Raw genomic sequence first — 21,051 nt, forward strand, 5'->3', positions numbered from 1 at the left:
AGATGGAAATGGATCCAGGAGATGTCTGCAGGGATGCTAGGTAATCTGAAAGGAAGGGCAAGGTCCCAACCTTGTTAGCAGCCGGCTGGTTTACAGGGAACTGGGGGAGGTAAATAGATTTTTACAATCGGAGATCAACAGGGTCTTTGCAGAGACCCCACAGGGGAAAAGGCTCAGGAGTGCAATGCATGATGAAGGGACACCTGGAGACTATGCTCGAAGGATGTCTGTGCTTGGAGACTCCCAAGAGCGCCAAGTCTGGAGGCTCGTGACTTCTGGCAACAGAACAAAGGCTCTGTCTCTGCAATTGCTGGGCAGGTAGCACCCTGGAAACAGGCTCTTCAGGAAAGCCAGGTGAGGTGGCATGTGCTCTGGGCAAAGGAATAGCCCAGATGCACAGGGGTTTGCCTTGGAACAGGTGATGAGTCAGCTGAGAGCTTGTGGGTGAGAATCAGGGGACAGACCAACGTGGGTGACGTGGCAGGCATCTGCTGCAGACTGCCTGATATGAAGTCTCTCCTGGATGGCTGGCGGAAGCCTCCTGCTCGCAGGCCCGTGTACTGCTGAGGGACTTGGACCACCCTGGCGTCTGGCGGGTGGGCAGCAGAGCTGGGTGCCAGCAACCCAGGAGATTTCTGGGGTGCATCACAAATAACTTCTTGACACAACTGACCGACCAGCTGACTAGGGGAGACTTTCTTCTGGACTGTTACTGACGACCAAGGAAGAACTGGTTAAAGATGTGAAGATGGGATGGAGAGAGGTCTTGGCTGCAGTGACCATGAGACTGACGCTGATTATCCTGGGAGAAGCGACCAAGATAAAAGAGCAGAATAAAATCCCTGAACTTAAAGCAGATGTTGGGTTATGCAGGGATCTGCTTGGCAAAATCCCATGGGAGACTACTCCGGAGCATCTGGGTCATCTTCAAGGACACCTGCCTTGACGCACAAGAATGGCCCGTTCTGATGACAGGGCAGGTATGGCAGGAGGCCAGCGTGGATGAACAACAAGCTCCCAGCTGAGCTTCTTCCTACACCAAAAGGCAGAAACCAGAAGATGGAAAGCACAGCTGAGCCACCCACGAGCAACAGAGAGCCACCCCTCCAGTGCACAGTGACGGAGTCAGAATAGCATCTGTCAGCACAGCAGCAGCAAAAGGAGGGTGAAGGCAAGTGTAAGCTCACTGCCCCCTGGGGCAGGGGACCAAGGGACCTGGTGACAAAGCACATTGAGTACCCTGGCCTTCTCCATGCTGCTTTTATAGCTACTTTATCCTTCTTCTGCAGAGCTCCTTTCCTGCCCACCCTCTATGAAAAGGGCACAAACTCATGCTGGGAGGGGGGGGGGCTCCCTTCATCTTTCTCCCTGTGGGCTGCAGCATCTGTTTTGAACTTGATTCCCCCAGGTGATGTTGGAAACTTCACCAAGGCCAAGCAGAGATTTGTGCACACAACCAGGGCGGTCAACTTTGCACTGGGAGTGGGGCTGGAAGGAAGTATTTGCCCAGCTCCCATTGACACTCAGAGGAAACTGTGTGCCTGGCTGCCGTGGGGTCTAAAATGCTGCCCCTCGCCCAGCTGGGGCTAACACCACTGTGCCAAGCTGTAGTATTTTCATGTGAGCTCTGGCTCAGTGAAGCCCCCTACAAAGAGGGATGCCCAGGCCTGCTGGTCCCCAGGAGACATCCTCCCCTTGTCTATAGGTGGACACAGACCCGAGTCTGGCTGGACTTTTCCCACTTGTCACCGTGGGGAAGGGGTTCACGGCAGGGACCTGGGTACTGCCCAGTGTGGGCAGGTCTGGTTCCTGCCTTGCACAAACTGTGTCTTAGTTGTGCCAGATGCACTCCTCCTGTTTGAACTAAGTGGACGCTGGTCCAGGCAGATGCTCAGCCAGAAAGTCTAAACAAAGTTAATCCTGTGGTGTGAGGCGATCAGTGAGAAGCCAGCACCAAACCCCCTCAAAACCAATTTGGGTTGGAGATTGGGCTGATAAGCAACCGAAACTGCATGAACACATCAGAAAAGCTGGCTGTGCAGCAGGGACCTCCCCGTTAGGAGGGACCTCTCGAGGCCAAGAGATCCCTTACTTGACACCAGCATTGATGGGTTGGTAAGTGATATTTTTTGCATGCATGTGACGTTTAAGATATGTAAAGTAAGCTTACGTGGTAATCTTTGTACCCCATACTAGCTTTATGTGTAGTAAATAGTAGAGTACTGACTGCCAGTCCAACTGTACTTATTAAATATTTTACATACCTAATTTATTGATTAGAACTCAATAAACTAACTACTAGATCAGCCCTGTCCGAGTGACCTCTGACCCTTCTCCTGTGATGCCACTGCCCCCCAGAGCCAAGGGTAGGTGCTGGTTTTCGGGACTGGTGCGGGCACCATGCCCACGGACAGCAGGCTACACTGACCTGTGTAAGCCAGAGATGTGGGATAAAGGAGTCACTCCCCAGGAACTGGAAAGACCTCAAAACTGTGTAGTTCTGTAAGGTCAGGAGCAAAATATAAAGGATGACTTTTGTGAGTTGCCTTGCAGCGTTTAAGAGAACAACCCTGCAGACAAACTGCATGTGTTAGCCTGCCCCATCCTAAGCACGCGTGAGCCTGTCTGATGTTGGCAGTTAAATGTTTCTGATCTCAATGCCACTTTAGGACCAGTTACAGAAAATAGAGATGGAAGGGAGCTGAAATAGTAATGTTGTTCATCTACTCTTAATGAAGCCCAGCTTTTCTTAAATTATTGCCAGCAGATGTCTGTCCGCTCTGTTTTCTTATCCCACTGTTGGCAGAAAATTCCACGTTTTTTTGTTGACAGGCTGTGTGCTGCTTTATCATCATTAGCATCAGCAAGTTTCCCCCTAATGTCTACCATCTGTTTCCCTTGATGTAATTCAAACCTGGCCTTCCTTATCCTAATTGACACAGAGATGGAGGCCAGATTTTGCCTTTCTTCTTCATAGCGCCTGTTACGATGTGTCCCCTCAGTCGGCTCTTCTTAGATTTAGCAGGAGTCACGGACTTCAGCTAGGAGGCCCCAGAAAGCGGAACAGCTGAAAGACCCTGTTCAGATCCCTCATCCATCACGACTGAGGCAGGGCAGAGTAGAAGAGTACAAGCAAGCTGGGAAGTGTTTCCAATTAGAGGAGGTTTTTGGCCATAGGAGAGTGCAATGAGGTATGGTCACCCCAGGGTGAGGGGGTGAGGAAGAAGAAAGGGATGCTGGGCTTCATCCTCACTCTTCTCCCAACAGTGCCGGGGTGGGGAAGCAGCAGAGCTGTTGCAGGGGATGCTCGGCACAGGCTCTGAGGCTGCCCTGACGTGCCCCAGGTCTCTGCAGGAGAGCCGTGCCAGCCAGCCCAGCTTCCCAGGGCTCCTGTCCTGCGGAAGAGGCGGCAAGCAGGGCTGTCCTTCCACCCCAGCACCCTGCTGCCCTCTGCCTGGGTCTGGAGCTGATCCTGTTCTCAGAGGAGTCTTAATTTGGGATAAATGACAGTGCTGCCAGTGGTAACACGGTGCCCTGTATCACCCTGGCCATCCCAGTAGCCAAGAACAGGGCTCCCATCCAGATGCTTTTTAGGCACAAGATTTGGTCACTGGGGGTGTCCTTATTCCAGGCAGGGAATAAGGCACTAACTCCGGCGGGGCCCATGTGTGCATGCCGTCAGCGTGCTGCCCTTGCTGGGGATGTACGGCTTCATGCACAGTGGTTGTGGCTTGCTCAGAACTTACAACTAGGTTTATGCTGTTTGCTGTCAGTCCAGACAAAAGGGCATTGCAAATGCATGTTGTTCAGGAAGTGCCGTTCATACAACATGGCCTGTCTTTGCCCTATGTTTCAATCCATCTTAGAGTTACTTGGCAGCAGAGCAACTTGTCTTAACCGTTAATTAATAGTTGCGAAATCAAGGATAAATGTGTGGTCTGAATTTCCAGAGCCAGACGTGTTTCTTCAGCATCTCCACATGCATTTGCTAGGTCAATGCTTTTGCAAGCAGCAGAACAGGTTGAAAGAACAAGCTGTGAACAATCAATGGGATTTAACGGCAACAATTTCTTTTGAGGAAGAAAACTGTTTTGGAGGAGATTTAGTAAGTTCCAGTGAAACAACAGTCTATTACTGAACTCCTCTGGCTGGAGGGATGTAAAGTACAAATTCTCTTACCAGTTCATCTTCACACTCATCCCGTGCGAGACCCTCTTCCTCACCCTCGTCCCCGTTCAGCGGCTCCTCCGTGTTGACCTCTGCCTCTGATGCTGTGTCTTCCTGCGAGATTTCGCTTTTGCTGCTGTCTGCCTTCTTCCGTACCTCTGTGAGAGCAAGAGCCAAGCCATCGGGATCAGGGGCTGGGGGAGGCAATGTCTGGAGACTGATGACACTTAATCCAGTGGCCCCCAAATTCACTTGGGAGGTAAATAATACATCTAGGTTGTTTTTTTGTTTTTTTGCAATGGTAAGTTTTGCTGATTTTGAAGCAGCTGCCTAAAGCAACCCTGGAGAGGGCAGAGCAGGTCATTGTTCTGCATCCCTCCGGAGTGAGTGTGGGAGGCAGACAGGATAGAATAGAATAGAATAATGGAACAAAAAAAAGCAAACTACCCCCCCCCCCCCCCAACTGTATGACAAAAGAAAAAAAATCCCACCACTTAAAACCCCAATTCTGTAATTTGGGGGAATTTTGGCATGTAATTTTGGCCTGTGATTCTACCCTGGAACCTGGGGGTGACACCACCGTCAGAGCCTGGGGATGCTCTAAGCCGCCGAGGTTTTGGGGGTGGCTCGGCAGGGCGTGGGTCCCCGCACTCCGTGCTGCTCTGGCACCGGCCCCGAGGCACCACGCGCTCCCGGCTGACCTGTGGACAACTTCTGTTCCTCGGCGATCTGCTCCAGTCGGCCCAGGAGAGCATCAATGTTGGATTTGATCTGTGTCAGCTCAGTTTTGATGGTCTGCAGCTCACTGCACTTCACTTGGAGGAAGGAAGGAAAAAAGGCATTTACTGAGCGCCCTGCAGAGCACCCGAGGCGCCTGCCTCACCCCTCAGCCTGGCCCACGTCACCTCGCTGAGCGGGTTCAAAAAAGAACTAGAAACACCGCGCCAGGGGCAGCCTGGGGTGGCCGTGCGGTGATGCCACCGGCGTGCCTCTGCCTGTGCTGGCCGCAGCCGCCCGGGGCGCGTGCAGGCCCCTGCGCAGCTAACAGGGGCGAGGGGGCACGCGAGGGGGGGTGGCTTTGCAGGGAGCAGCAGCACCCCCTCCTCCATCGCCAGCCCTCACTGCCCTGCTGCCTGGTACAGCACCGGCAAGCAAGCCTGGTGGGGGCTGCACCCGAAAGCCCGTGGGTCCGTTGTCCAGGCACTTTGCCGGGGATGGCCCCAGGCTCCGGCACCCTCAGCTTGCACTTGCACCTGCCCCTGCTGCATATGCAGCTGCAAGGCCCTCGCTTGTGCTGTTGTTTCCAGATGTTTTGGGTTTTTTTAAGGTTGTCCGGCCCTCCCTGCCCTGGGGATGGCAGTCCCAGGTGCGCACCGGTCTCCATGCCAGCCCATGCACATACTCACACTTCAACTTGGCCGAGCTGTTGGCGATGGCAGCCGACCTGGCGAAGAGCTTGACGGGCAGCGTCGCCTTCACGCGCCGGACGAGGGGGATGGTGACCCGCGGCCGCTTCACAGGAACCACCCTGGGCACCGGAGAGACTCGGCCCCGGTACTCAAAGAGCCTGGAGGGTGGGGGGAAGGATGGGGGGCACTGGAGCAGCCCTGCAGCACCCCCATTTCTGCCACGGCTACCAGCGGCTGCCACAACTGGAGCCCAAGCAGCGCTGGCGGTGAGCCGGGGCACAGCCTGGCCATTGGACCCCACCGCGCTGGGCTGGGCTGGGCTGGGCCACCCTGCACCCCACCTTGCTCCCCACAGCAGATGCTGGGCTGCAGGGAAGATCCTGCCTCATAGAAACCCCTTTGGCTGACGCCTCCCCTGCTCACCTGTCGTAGAAGTCGTCTCTGTAATAGTCATAGTCGAAGTCGTAGCCGCTGCAGAGACAGAGGCAGGATAGCACGAGTTAATTAGTGCTGGTGCTTTATTATTTTGACTCCCTCACTGCCCGCTGAGCCCCCCCGGTCCTTTATTTATCCCCCCTCCATAGGGCAGCCCCTGTCCTCCCACCTGGCAGGACGTGCGCACCCACCCGCCCGGCTGCGGGGGTCTGCAGGGGTGGGCTGAGCCGGGGGGAAGCTCCGTGGCTGGACGCGCTGGACAGGGTGATGCTGGCAGCAGAGCGAGAACCTGCTTATTCCAGGATGGAGCAAGAAGGTGTGCGGGTGGGCTCAAACCTGCAAACTGGGGTGGGAGAAATGCCCGGGGGGCTGTGTGCTGTGTGCTGAAGGGCAGGCTGGGGCATGGGGAGCAGCCCCTCCAACCCTGGCTGGCCGTGCACGGGCTGTGCCTAGAAAGGGCTGGTGAATTGTCACAGCATTGCTGGTGTCCCTCCGTCCTGCCTCCTGCGCAGCGTGCCCCTGGCACGAGGGCTTGGCCCTGCTGCCGTCCGCGTATGGGTTTTTGTCATAGCCTATGTAATTGTTGGGGTAGAAGTCAGAAATAAGAGGATATTTATTAATTCAGCATCTTTGCTATCAAAGTTGTTTAAACTCTCTTCTCCCAGTGAGACATGCCCACACCTGTATTCTGGAGCTTGAGCTGCATTTTAACCCGAAGTTGGAACAATGCATTTCTCACTCCCTGCAGACCCGTAACTCGCTTTCTCTCTTGCTGCAGCTGGTTTTGCATAAGGCAATGCATGCCAGGTGGCTGCAGCGGGCAGTCACAGCCCTTCAGAGGCAAGGCCAGCACTGGCGCTGCCCGATGCCCCAACACACTCCCAGCAGCAGGGAAGAGCAGCGCTGCCAGACGTGCCAGCTGCTCCCAGCAAAACACAGTGTCTGGTTCCCTTGTGTGCTGCTGGCTGAGTTAATGCTGGTGAAATAAAAAGTTATGCTGATGTTGCCTCCTCTCTGCTCTGAACAAAGAGAATGGTTATTGCAGCCCCTGAAAGCAAGAGTCCGTCCTGCATCGTCAAACTGAAGCAGCTTATAAAAACCCCGGAAAATCTAATGGGAAGAAAGATTGATGGGGAGAGGGAAGGATTCTGAGCCAGGAGAAAGTGGGGCGTGGGGAGAGGGAAGGATGAGCGCTCAAGTAAGTAGCTGAGAGTAAATCTGGTGTCTTGCATCTTAGGCAAGAAGCGACAACAAGAACATGTGGCTGGCCAGGACAGCCGGTGGGAAGTGTGGTTGGGACCAGAAATTCCAGGCTTGACCCAGGACACCTGTCCTGCCGCTGCTGGCACTGGGCTTTCCACCCAATGTTCAGTTTCAGTACCTAGCTGGTTTCTTACACAGGTCTTCTCCACGCTCCTTGGATGCTCCTTGGGCTCCCCAGAAGCCTGTGGCAACATGCAGAGACAGCCTGCGCCTTGGGGGGACCTGAAGTACACCGTGTGGTTGGAGACACCAGGGCACCTTTGGGGCCAAAGGCTGCAAGGGGCTAAGGACAACCAGACAGCATTTGCAGCTACGGCCTCTTTTGGGGTTTGCTGCCACGTCACGTGGCGGCTTCAGGTGAGGAGGTATTTCCTAAAGCTGGGCTCAGGGCACGCCGGCTGGCCGGGACACCGAACGCAGGGTCTCGCTGCCGAGCCAGCAGTGCCAGCAGGGGGGGCAGGCAGAGATGTGACTGTGGAGGTGTTATCGCTGTAAGCCTTTCAAATTCAATTGCATGATGAAAAACAACCGTTTTGCTGAGTCTCAGCACAGATTAATTTCAACATCTTTTCAGCCTTTGCATCCTCCCCTTCTGACCTGACTTGTAGACAATGTTTCTGCTGGGCTCACAGAGGAGAAATGAATATCCCAGCAGCCTTCTGTCCCAGGCACAGAGCGATCTTGATTTATTCCCTTGTGTGCTTTTCTAAATTGAAAGGGAAACGTAATACCTACCACATCAGCTCTTGCTGGAACATAACCAGCCTGTTTGTATGGCTGAGGAGATGGGCAGTATGGAATGAGGAAATGTATTTTCATGGAGATTTTTGTGACTGGTAACTTGATTTTCATTCTAAGCTGGGATGAAACCTGGAAATACAGAAAATCTCAAAGAAAATAGCTTCCCTCAGCCTGCCAATCTATTTTGATCACCAAGGGTGTTTGACTCCAGTTTTGTTTGAATCCAATAAACAGAGAATGCAAACAAAACGGGAAGTAATTTGAAAGGAAAATTGAACTAGGATGCTTCAACACTGTCAGACTCCCCCATTCTTCTTTTTGTGGTGGTGTTTTTTTTTTTTTTTTTTCCCTTAGATGCAACTTAAATGAAATTGCTGCGGTTTTGTAATATTTATCAATCCTGACAGGCTCTGGTGAACTGCTTCTGGCTAGCTCCAGCAGTGCCCTGGAGCCAATGTTCTCTGTAGCCACAGGCAAGAGAAGATAGTGGCATCGCCCTGTGGCTCAAGGGCTCCAAGTGGGATGAAGCAGCGTCTTTATTCACGGCAAAAACTCCCTCGGTGTGCTGTTGCTCTTGCTGGGAAGCTCACTGTGGCTTGGACACGGTAAGGCAGCTTTAGACCATTCGCTCACAAACAACACAAAGCTTGGGGGCATTTGGCAAAGTTTTGAAATACCTGCACTCCTTTCTTCTCACCCTATTCACGCCCCTGGTCTCAGCCAGCTTTTCTTCCAAGCCTTTGCTCCCTGGTGGGAGCCCCACTGCCAGAGCTGCGGACACGGTGGGCTCAGCACACAGCCGGCTCCCTGCAGAGATGGGGATGCAGCGGAGCTGCAGCTCCAGCCCCATCGCATGGGCATTGCTCTGCTGCTGTCAGCACTGTCCCGGGCGAAGCCTCGCATCCAGGAACAAGGAATGAAGCCCCAACCGGGGTGGGTACCCTCCACCTCCGTCACTGACCCTCACTCCTGGGCTCGGCTCCAGCACCCACAGGATGAAGCCCAGCCTCAAGTACCTGTAGATCCAACCTGGTGTGGACCGGAGAAGGATGGGGAAGCCTAAAAGCTCACTAACCCTCTTTCAAGACTAGTCAAAACTAGTTTGGTATATAAAGTGCTAACAAACACTGTAAATGTTACTGTGCTATTTGCAGGAGGGAATGTGCGAGCAAAGCTGGGCAGCCTTGTGTTTTCTGGTGGCAACTGCTGCTGGCTCTGTTTTGCAGCTTGTTGACAGAGGCAGCGGAGCTGGCTTACACGTGTCTGATCCACAGGGCAGGGAGTCCAAGAGCATCTACTAATATTTGTGGGTGAAAACCGAGGGGGTGAAAGGGGTACCCCTGCCCTGGCCCTGAATGCTCAGGGAACTGGAGACACTTCCACCCGTTTCAAAAGGAATTACGGGCAAAATTATCCTGGGGACCTGATCTTGGCTTCCCCAAAACAGTGGGATTCATCTCACTTGGCATCAGACACTGGGAATGCAGAGAGCTAAATCCAAGCCAGGGGGTAAAGATACAGTGCCAGGTCATGGCACAGCACATCTGAAATACTGTCAGGTGAGGAACTGGGGGCTTTATCCAGTAAGCACAAAGGGAGTCCAGACAACCAGAGCACATGCCTTGACAGCATGGAGGGCTGAACTCACATGAGATGAATCCGCCTTTAGACTTGGGACAGCAAATACTCAGCCTCTGGCAGTGCCATTTTCAATACCTGCTAACCATCGGACAGCCCTCAAGGAAGGCAGCGGGCTGAAATAAGGGGTTTTTGGAAGTCTGTGACTGTATGACCCTGCAATAACATGGCTTAATAGAAGATGCCAGGGAGGCAGTGGCTGGATGCTTTTGCCAGCGTCCTTGGAAGTCAGGCACTGAGCAAAAGGCAGGTCTTCCACCACGAATGCAGAAAAAAAGCCAGTAGAAGTGAGTGCCTTGGCGTGGGTGTTATATCTGGACATTGCGTGCCTTAAAATTTCACTGCACGTACGATAAACCTTCCTGAGACTGATGGATCGTTCTTCAGTGACCTGGCAGGCCTTCCTTTGTGTACAGGAATAATTTTTGCCATTTTTCAATCAGTTGGTGACATTGTGCCCTTTAAAAATAAAGCAGAGACAATCAGAGTGAGAGGCAGCAGATGGCTGTACGGCTCTGTCAAGCGGTGTGATGCTCCCACTCCCTGATGCATTTCTTCTGCTTTGTTTTTCTTTAGTAATTAAATAACATTTATTAATGACTCACAAAGGTTCAAAATTCAAATAGTCATAATTGAAGGGCAATTGTATCTGCCGCCTTTACATTATGCTTGTGATGCTATTGCTGAGCATGGACCTGAATAGCAAATGCACATTTGGGCGGCTGTGCTTTTAATTACTGGCTGACAGCCCTGCACCGATAATCACAAGTGATACCTTGTGCTCAACTCACATCCTTCTACTAATGGTTGCACAACCTTAATTATTGCAGCAGCAGAAGTAATACCCACTGGAAAGCTACTTGGAAAATCCGGCATTGATCGAGTAGTGAGCTTCTACAATATTGTGTGTCTGGTGTGAGATTCCTTCCTCCTGCGAATAGCCAAGGTAGGGAGAAGCTGGGAGAGAAATGTGGGAGAGGAGCCTGGTATTTCCAAGATGCTGGGGCTGTAGCTGCAGGCTGGGACAGCATGCACATCCTTACTGGCGATGTTGGGTCTGCTGGGTTTGGGTATCATTGCTCGCCTCCTCCCCTGCCCCGTGGCTATTCCTCAGCCCTGTCTGTGTGGATTTGGCACCAGGGCTTGCCAGGGTGGCACCTGTCCCAGCATTGCTGCCGAGATGTGGGAGGAGTGGATCTGTTTGGAGATGCACTGACACCAGCTTTCTGCAGGGACTGAATGGGAGATATATATATACATATAATATATATATATATACACACAACTATACAGTATGTATATTGTATAACAAGGGATGCGAATGCCAGCTGAGCTGGAAGGGCATCATCCACTTGCAGCTGTAGCTGTGAAGGTAAGTCAGCAGTGCTTTCCGTCTGTCAGTTTTGGAGACAGTTCCTTGGGCCACCGAGCTACCAGACACTCGGTTGCTCTTGCAGGTCTTGCTTAGCTTGTCTTCACTGTTCCTTTTGGCTACAGAGCAACGTTAGCACCAGCTTTACAGGGAAAGGCAGAGATTTGTGCCTCCAAAGGTCAAGTGCAGCGGTGGCAGACCCCGCTGCCCCAAGGCAGAGCCACCTTCCCTTCCGAGCCCACCACCTCTCAGCACAGCAGCACCACCAGCCTGAACCTGGTCCAAAATGCCCCGGGAAATCCTGTCCAGACACTTGCTGTGCAGGCAAAAAAAGGTGTTGCCAGAGGGCAAAAGATGTTGAGAGACAGTATGTGAATACCTGGGAGACGTGGTCAAAATACAAGTTCATTTTCCAGCCATCCTCACTAACTCATCTGCAGCATCTCCAGCCACGCCCATGTTCAGCAGTAGCACCCAGGGGCCCTTCCATGTGCAAAGGGATGCTGTGGCAAATGCCAGAGGGAGGGAGGTCCTGAAGATCCCGAGAGAGCAGGGGAAAGCAGTGATGACAGCAAGGTTTTATATTAACTGCAGGTCCCTCTTGTGGAAAGACCTGAGAAAATTTATGATGGCGTGAACCTGTGTGTATGTTGTACCTACTGGAGGTAGATGGGAGGCTACATCCTGAAGGATTTCTATTAACCACCCAGCTCGCCCCTGGGCTGGTGGATCAAGTGACTGTGATCACTGTTGCTTCCTCTATGTCCAGAATGAGATCTCCCTTCCCCCTGACCCTCCCATCCAGACTTGGAGTTAGGCACAGTAAAACCCAACCTCTGCAAAAATGATCTTACGTGTTTAACACAGCCTTTCTATAAATTATAGTGCTGTGATTTTTGAAGGCTAACATTTAGAAAAATTTATGATGCTCACTGCAAACCCAGATTCCCTGCTTTCCATGAGATATCGTAAGTTCTGCTAGTCCAGATGGCAAAGTTTAACTCTGACAGCCAATCTGGGATGAAGTATTGCTGGAGCTTGGAGCAGTGCAGTTCTCTGGCCCATATTTTAGCATATCCGTATTTGTGGGAGGAAGCAAACATCTCTCGTTTGCTCTCTCTTCATCTGCATGGCAGCCTGGAAGTCTGAAATATTGGTCATTTCAACAGAAATGGATTAGCGGTCAAGGCACGGATGAAGAGTAAATGAAATGCACTTTATTGCAAGATGTATGGAATGAATTGATTTGCATTACGGCTACCAGCACCACGTAAGCAGTATACATGCAGCTGCATAGAAAGATTGGTGACATCTCTGTTTCCATACATCAGCGCAGGTAATGCAGTCTACCTCCCCTCAGCTGGCATCCCCTGGGAATCCAGAGGGCCAAGTCCCGGTGAAGGTGCAAGACGGGAGGAAAAATCTGCCTGGTGAAAGCCACAAGGGAAGACCTCAGCCGAGAGACTCAGGGAAGGTCCCACCACATGCCTTGTGGGTGCTGGCGGGTGGGCTGCTGAAGTGCTGGTGGGTTTGCCTTTGCCCGAAGACCACTGAGCTCTGCCCCAGGTGAGGCAGACAGCAGCTGGGAGACCTGGCCACACGGGGTGGCGCGGCAGAGACCTACCTGTACAACGCGGAGGCTGCTCTCTTCAGCCCTTTAGGTCTGTTGGGTTTCGGTTCCCCGGCCATGTTGATGTCTGCAACGAACAGACACGCAGCTGTGACAGGGCACGTCCAGCCGGACCCACGCGCGGAGCCAGGGAGGCACAGCCCTGCCAGCGGCAGTAACGGGCTCCTCCACCCTCCCACCACATTTCCACCTGCTTCCAGCGCGTCTGGGGCCCTGCTGGACCTCCACAAGAAGGCACATACATCCTCACACTCGGCAAGCCTCTCCTCCTTTACAAAGCTACTGACCATTTGTTTTTGAAGTCAGTGCCCTGCACACGGTCTAACCCGCACGTACAAATTCAGAACAGGCTTCTCAGGAGGATCCGGTGCGGTTATGATAAGGCACAGACAATATATAAGCCTGCTGCATGCTGCTAACTGCCAACCATTTATTCCTTGCTCCTTCTAGAATAAAAATGAATGCTAGGCATGAGCCAGCCGGGCATCACCGTGGACTGGGCCGCGTCAGAAGCTGCACGGGCTGTAGGCACATGCCTGCAGCCACCCTGGCTGACCTTGGAGGAGCATATTCTACCAGGGGAGGTGAGAACGAGCTCTTCTAATCCACTGAGGAAATTTCTCTCCTTGGCCTTGGTGCCAAACATGCTTTTCACACGACAGTCAAGTGATGCATCCGATTTCGCGGAGGCTGCCGAGAGCCTGGCAATCTAACTGCGAGAGGTGAGCTACTGGGAGCACGCCGCCTCACCTCCTCTTCGCTTCCTGGCCCAGGAGTAAGCAAATTCCCTGCCGGCTTCTCCAGCACAGACAGGCTGGTCCACTCCCCATCAAAATAAAGAGCTTGCAAAATGATCCCAATAGAACAGTTGGATGACTTCATTAATAACCAAGAAAACCACCTTTGGGAGCACGAGCTGCAGCACTGCGGAAGCAACCCGAGCAGGAGGAGCACAGGCTGCACACGTGGGACATGGCTCTGGAGGAGCACGGACCTGCTCCCACTGCCCAGGTGTCTTGTGCAGTTCCCTGGACTGCCAAGAGACATCATCCCTACTGAAGCCGGAGCTTGGCCTATTTATAAACTTGCATAGCAAGTGTGGTGTTAGGGTGTCGCTCAGCTATTGCACTGAATGCTCCTCTGGAGGCACATTCAGATCAGCGTGTGTGTTTTCTTTGCTGCCTCTCACCCTCCACCCTGCCATCCTCAAGTGCTAAGGGGCATGCAGACGAGCTGAATGCCACCGAGGACGTGCACGGCCACAGGACAGGTCCACGGGCAGCTGCTGCCCACGTGAGCACTACGCATGCGGCTGCCTTAGGCTGTCCAGCAATGCAGTGCTTCTGGCCATGCTGTTTGCTGTAAAGGAAGAGAAGAATAAATTCTTCCTTGGTGCATCCCAGAACACACCCCTGCTCAGATCCAGTTCCCTTGTCGTGAACCCTTTTTGCTGTCACAATGTGTCTTGCCAGCTGCCAGTCACTTTTCTTGCAAAACAGAGAGCTAATGACAGCACCATGCTGATTAACACCCTTCAAGGGAGACGCAATGAAAGCCCAGTGGTGGATAATGACAACAAGTAGCTCAATTTGCTGGTATGCACTGCTAGAAATAGCCCTGCAGAGCCTTCGTCAGGGCGTGCGGACAGACCAGGAGGTTTATACTTTCAACCTATAGTGGTGATGGGGCAGTCAGACTCCTCAGGGTTCCCGTGACAGTGAACAAGGAGAGACAAGAGTTCAGCATGCACATCAGCCTGGACAGATACTGCATCTCATTCCCATTTTGGCTCCCTCCTCTGCATCACTGAATCCATCTGCCCACCACCCCAAGGCACCATCCATCCCTCCTGCTCACATCCAGGCATATCCTCCTCTCCTGTATGGGGGACCTTCTACCTTCGTTTGTGCAAAGACATTCTCTAATCACCTTGTTCAGGTCTCCTCTGCTGGACCCTCCTGAAAGGGGAGCATCCCTCTGTTTACAGAGGTCCATGAGCAGCCAAGGAAAGGCTGCTGAGCTCTTCTGTGGTAGGACTGGCCCATGAAGGGACGGCAGATGAAAGGGAGCTGAGCTTGCACCTTGTCCAGCACAGGTATGATTCCCAGCTCTAATACAGTCCTTTTGTCCTGCTGGCATGCCAGACCTCTGGGACCAGCACTGAGGAGAGTAACAAGTTCCTATCACGGTAAACCTTTAACCTCTTTCTTCAGCTAAGTGGGCAGGCATTGCCTGTCTCTTAGCTGTATCTTCAGTATCTGTCTGGAGCATCAAAACGAGTTCCTTCGCTCTCCAAGGCCCTCTTTGTCACATCCACATGCACACGTGGGTGATGCCTGGGCTGGCACGCTGCGCTTCGCCTCGGTCTGCAGCTCCGCTTTCTGGACCATAGGAGAAGTGAAAAGAAGTTTCTGGTATATGAATAACCCACGGATGGAAATAGCCTCAAAGATCAGACCAGCATGCAACTTTTTATTTCAGACTGCTGGGACAGAAGCAGGGTGGGAATGGGCTGCAAATCGCTTTCCCGGGTGCCCAATGACCCCTGCCTACAGCAGGCTGGGAAATAACAATTTTTCATTAAAATACTGCTTCCAGTTTCAATTCTCAGCTTAGAGCTGGTGACAAAAGCTTCTCAGCATGTGACACTTCAGAGCAATCTGCAAAATAAGATGCAGCTGGGAGCCACTGAGATCTTTTTGCTTGTTATTTCTTACCACACAGCAGTGCGGACCAGAGACTTTCATGTGTCTAGGGGGGGAAGTTATCTCATTTAATATCAGCCGGCTAAAGTTAGTCTGAGCTAGTCCGAGTTAGACTGTCACCTCTCCTGAAAGGCAAAGGGTAAGACCTGGTGCGGCAAGGGAACCAAGAAATGTCTTCTCCCACCCTTGCTCTTCCCCACCAGACCAAGGACAAGGACATGGGGTGATTCAGAACTGTGTTTTAGCTTCTATAATCACACTCCATAACATCAGCTTTTGGGCCACAGTGTCACAGCCTTGAGAGGGGAACACGCCTGAATGGCCACGACCGCTCCTGACCCCCACCCATGTGTGAGCCCAGAGCCTCCAGCCCTACTGAAGCTGTGCAGTGGGAGTGCTGGTCCCCTGCTCTGGCACAGCGGTGGCTGTGCCTGGCCACAGACCCTGCTGATCCCGACCCACCGCCTGACTTCCCAGCCTGGCCCCGGACCTGCCTTGTCACTATGGTCCTGCTCAGTCATCACTGGGTCCATCATGAGATCCATGTCTCAGTTGGACTTTGGACTGGCCACCCCTTGACCGTGCCCTATAGAGCAACCAACTCATGTTGCACCCAGACACCCAAAATGTCTGAAGAAATTACTTACCCAGCGTCTGGCCAGCAAGCACCCGCCCGTTCTCGCCCAGGACAGCAGCACGTGCGTGCCTCTCGTTGGAGTACTGTACGAAGGCGTAGCCCTTGTGAACGGAGCAGCCCACCACTCGGCCGTACTTGGAGAAAATGGTCTCCACATCTGACTTCTTGACCACTGCTGTGTTGAGATTGCCAATGAAGACTCTGGAGTTGATGGACTTGGGGTCATTCTTGTTCGTGATGTTGCTTGTCTGCACCTTCAATGACATCTTGAACACCTGAACGAAGAAATCGAGAGTCAGGAAGGTGTGCAAGGGAGCTGCCTGTCTTACAAAACGGAGTGGGGATTAAATCTCCCAGCAAGCCTGGAGCGAGGGAACCAGCTTCTCAACTCCGAGTCAAAGCTGAGGGGGTCCCATCTCTGAGAGCCCCTCTGTGTCGGGGAGCAACTGTCACTGCCAGCGCAGAGCTCCTGCTGGAAAGCTGTTCATCAGGCTGACCCTCTGGGTGGCAGCTGGCTGCTTTTAGGGGACAAAACAAGATTTAAACATATTTTACATCTAAGTAAAAGCTTTAATGCTATTATACAAAAGCATTTACCTCTCTATACTTAGTTGTAATTCAAAGGACTGCTCTTTTTAAAGCAGTCTGCGTTCAGTGCCTTGGCCCAAGCCCACCTTTCCGGGCCCTCCCCTGCCCAGCACCCCCCAGCTCTCACCGTGCACAGGGACAGCCTCATCCCCTCCGATCCGCAGCTGCAGCTGGAAGAGGACTTGAGTTTTCCAGATGCAAATGAGGAGATTTAAGAAACGAAGCAGCTCACGTGCTCCTATCTGATATCTGCACCCTGCTGCCTGTGAGCGCATTTACACGCTGGGCTCTGAGCTGAAATCTGTGCAAACAGGCGGTGTCACTGTTAGCCTGGAAATCAGGCAGCCATCAGCAGGGAAGCCACAAGCTTCCCATAGCTGCAAAGCTGATCCTCCAAGTTTCTCGCCTGGTGTACTTCATAGGCAGTCCCTGAGAATGGGTGCCACCTCTGAGGACTAAGAGGACCAAAGGACAGGGCTGGAAACTGTGAAATTAAAGCTAGTCTGGCTGCCCACCAGGCTGCCTGTTCACATTTCTGCAGCAAAAACTACAGCTGCCCGAAGACATCAGTTCAATTTTCATCTTCCAGAAGCAGAGTGGATGCTTTGGGATCACTATGGTGTCCTGCCCACATAGTCTGTGGTTTTTACCTGGGAAAAGCCAGCTCAGAGCTGTGGAAGGTATTTTGTGATGCACGCTGAGGTGCTGGTCTTCCCCAGCCCCTTCCAGCAGCGCCCACAGGTACTCCCAGCCCCCTGGGCAATGCCACCAGGGTGTCCACAACTCCAGGCAGTCCCTATGCCTGGCACAGGGGACGACACTGCTACCGCAGGGCCATGCTGTCCCCTCCCTGGTGGTCCCCAGTGTCTGCCCTGGCACTGGGCAGAGCTAAGGCACTGCCTGGCTTCGGGGTTTTGAGTCTCTGGGCTCAAAGCCCAGGTTTGTCTGAGCAGCTTGGTCTGAGTTGGGGACAGTGGCAGCTGTCCCCGACTGCATGGGTACAGCTCCTGTGGACCCAGCCACCCTGGTCCCCAAGCCCTGGCAGGCTCTGCTTGCCTGCAGGCCGAGGCACTGACACTGGCAGTGTGTGATGCTCTGGCTTTGCCAAGCCCTGAAACACACAGTTAAGTATTTACTACACTCCTCGCTAGGCAGGCAGAGCCCGGGAAATGGTCACATTTCCCAACATGCTTTTTGGGGTTGCACCCAAGATTTTCAAAAACCCCAGGTCCTCCTTCTCCCTTGTCTTCTGCAAAGACCTTCCCCACAGAACATGGAATCTCTGGTTGTTTCCATCTCCTCTTAAACCTGTTATGGGGGATAACTTCATTGCATCCATCTCACCCCTTTTCCAGGTGAACCCCATTTTGGCTCCTCAGGTGATGGATGTCCTTCTGAGCTGGTGTACCAGCCCCTTGGGATACCAGCAGGGGCTGCTCCTGCCTGTAGTCCCACCCTGCCCGAGGGTACTTCCACCCATGCAGACAAGCACCAAATGCAGTGCCCACAGCCACTGCCCCTGCAGCTCGAGGGTTTAGAACTTCAGACCAGCATGAGGTGAGGAGACACAGGGGAGATGCACCCAGCGCCGCAGGCAGATGGTGCATGCAGCCCAGCCCGGGCAGACATGGAGCCTTTGAACACCGACTGCAATCAAGCAGCTCTCAACAGACAAAGCTGCCACGTGCAGACCTCCGCTTTTTTAATTTTGAGAACACAAAGGACTGAACATTTAAAGCCAGACCACAGAGAGTGTTGGAGATACCTGGCAAGGCTGATTCTCCACATGGAGCAGAGGGAAGATGTCATGGCACAATAAATCCCATCCAGCTCTAACCTCTGTGACTCTATTAACCTACCACTGAGGCTGGAAATGATCTCCCTGCTAAATCCAATAAAAAAAAAAGTTAGACTTGTCTGAGTTTGGCTCATTATATTTTCCCTTTCAACCTTACGGCTTAAAAGACCTGGAGACTTTGTTTTATTACTTTAAAAACAATTCCTGGCAGACAGTGTTACTAAAAACACAGAAAAAAATAACCAAAGGAGAGGACTTCTAAAGGCATCTAAGTGATTTAAATTCTCACATCTTTGGCAAGTGGTGCCCAACATCTTCAGGTTCTTCCAAGTTCCAACCTATATAACAACACTTGTTTAATGCTATCTATTTGAACATATTTTTGCAGTGCAGTCAAGAAGAGGTTCACAAAGAGAACTGTCCCCTTTCCTGGTGCAGAGGTGGAGAAACAGTGGGAAAGCCCAGGCTGTTTTCAGCTGTTTGGTCACTTTGGGTACCCAGCTTGAGACTCAAGGACTTGTTTTGCAGAAATCATAGAATCTTAGAATCATTTATGTTGGAAAAGACACCTAAGATCATTGGGACCAAGCGTTAACCCAGCACTGCCAAGTCCATCACTAACCCATGTCCCCAAGCACCACATCTACACATCTTTTAGAAACCTCCAGGGATGGGGACTCAACCCTCTCCTTGGGCAGCCTGTCCTAGTGCTTGACCACCCTTTTGGAGAAGAAATATTTCCTTAGATCCAATCAAACCTCCCTGGGGCAACCTGAGGCTGGTTCCTCTCGTGCTATTGCTTGTTTCTTTGGAGAAGGGAGCCGTAGGGAGCAATCAGGTCCCCCCTCAGCCCCCTCCTTTCCAGGCTGAATGCCCCCAGCTCCCCCAGCCACCCCCCGTCAGCCTTGTGCCCCAACCCCGCTGCCCATCCCTGGACATGCTCCAGCCCCTCCACATCCCTCCCGGAGCGAGGGGCCCAATCCTGCACACAGGGTTTCAGATGCGGCCGCACCAGTGCGAGCACGGGGGGCCGGGCACTGCCCTGGCCCTGCTGGGATGCTGTTGGCCTCCCTGGCCACCTGGGCACACTGCTGGCTCATGTTCAGCTGTCTGCCAGCCAGCACCCCAGATCCTTTCTCACCAGGCAGCCTTCCATCCCTGGGGCCATCTCAGGACACGCAGGTCTGCGCGGGATACGTGCCTGTGGCTGCCGAGCGATGGTACGGGGCCACCAGATGGCAAACTCAAGGTCAGGCAAGGTGATGGCCATGCAGCTGGGAAAGACTTGGGAGGAAGCCAACGGGGACCAACGCCTCTGCAGATAGGATGCTCTCCCAGCACCATCTGCCCTCCGGCCGCTGCCCTGCCCAGGCAGGGAGCAGGGGTTTGGCAGGTAGCGTTGTCCAAGGCTGGGGGGCTGGGACTCTGGGCTTCTAGCATGGCATTGCTCTGAGGTTTTGCGCACCATCACTGATGGCCTCCATTTAACAACTGGCCTGCACGGCTCTCATTTTGCAGCTTCTAACACTCAGCACTGTGTGTTCAATAATCCTGTGCAAAGTGCTCTACTAATGGCCATGCAAGCCCAGCACCCCCTGGAGAAAACAGCCTCCCTTGCCTTCCCTGTCCCCTTCATTTAGCATTTCTTCTTACACACAATATTCATTTCGCATCACTTATTGGCCCCCTTACTGCAAGAACTGGAAAAGGATATTTTAATCATTTTATATTAATATTTCATACTCCACCTAACTGCATTCCAACAGAGCACTTTGCATTGTGCCCAGACTAAATCAGCACAGCAACCATGCATATCGGCACAGTGTCCCTTCCACTGGAACAGCACAGCTCACCAGTGCAGGGCTACGGAGTACAGGGTCTTCTCAAGCCACTATCTCTTTGATACGCCATGTAAAACCCCCTGGGTATGAGCCAGAGCACAGTATCTTGGTGATATCTCTGATTAGAAAAATATACACAGCAGAGACATATTACTGGTTAATAAACTGATTAATGTTTTAGTAACTATCACTGTCTTAGCAGATGCATTTTCACAGCTATTATTTTACCTTTCATTCCCCGACCCACAACTGCCACAAGACAGACTTAAACTGGAAAAGAGAACAAGACAAAAAGCAACCAGTAATAATGCCTGGAGATAGATAAATGAATGTATAAAGGGGTCCTTCGTCAGTAGGACCCTAGGGAACACCAAGGAAATATTAGTATGACTATCCCTATTTTCTGCAAGGGAAACTGAGGTGCAGACAGGAGAGGTCTGGGGTGGAGGGGATTGTGCCACCAGCCTCACCAACACTTACACAAACATCCTAATGATATCTCCCACTCCCAAACGACCCCGAAGGCTTAGGGAGAATTAAGGATGAGACTGTCAGAAGATCCATCCTTCTGTCCTGTGTGTCCCGTATCCCTCTACATGGCGAGGGACCCTGCAAGCTCTACAGGGGACAGCAGCCAAGCCACACCATGGTGACTCCAGAAACACATCCATCTGCACCTAGGCTGCACCGCCCCAGGGCTCTCCAACCACCCTTCGACCATCATCCCTGCACCCTGACCCTACCACAGATCCCAGGACCACAGCTCTCCATGGATTTACCACCCCACTATGCACAGCACAAAGAAACCTGTTTGCTACTGCCAGGCT

The 21,051-nt window shown here is 52.6% G+C and overlaps 1 protein-coding gene across 4 annotated transcripts in view; it reads right to left on the reverse strand.

The window, feature by feature from the left end:
* Positions 1 to 21,051, reverse strand: part of RALY (RALY heterogeneous nuclear ribonucleoprotein) — a 157,965-nt gene that overhangs the window by 3,054 nt on the left and 133,860 nt on the right. For all 4 annotated transcript variants that reach the window (XM_080405691.1, XM_080405690.1, XM_080405692.1 and 1 more), the window contains exons 3-8: positions 16,008 to 16,272; positions 12,650 to 12,722; positions 6,000 to 6,047; positions 5,574 to 5,734; positions 4,869 to 4,982; positions 4,180 to 4,325 (exon numbers count right to left, since the gene is read on the reverse strand). In XM_080405691.1, coding sequence (XP_080261817.1) covers positions 4,180 to 4,325; positions 4,869 to 4,982; positions 5,574 to 5,734; positions 6,000 to 6,047; positions 12,650 to 12,722; positions 16,008 to 16,263 — 798 coding nt within the window. In that variant the 5' untranslated portion in view covers positions 16,264 to 16,272. The remainder of the gene's footprint in view (positions 1 to 4,179; positions 4,326 to 4,868; positions 4,983 to 5,573; positions 5,735 to 5,999; positions 6,048 to 12,649; positions 12,723 to 16,007; positions 16,273 to 21,051) is intronic.

The sequence above is a fragment of the Falco punctatus genome (genome assembly GCF_963210335.1).
Source record: "Falco punctatus genome assembly, chromosome: 10".
In the NCBI taxonomy this organism is placed as follows: domain Eukaryota; kingdom Metazoa; phylum Chordata; class Aves; order Falconiformes; family Falconidae; genus Falco; species Falco punctatus.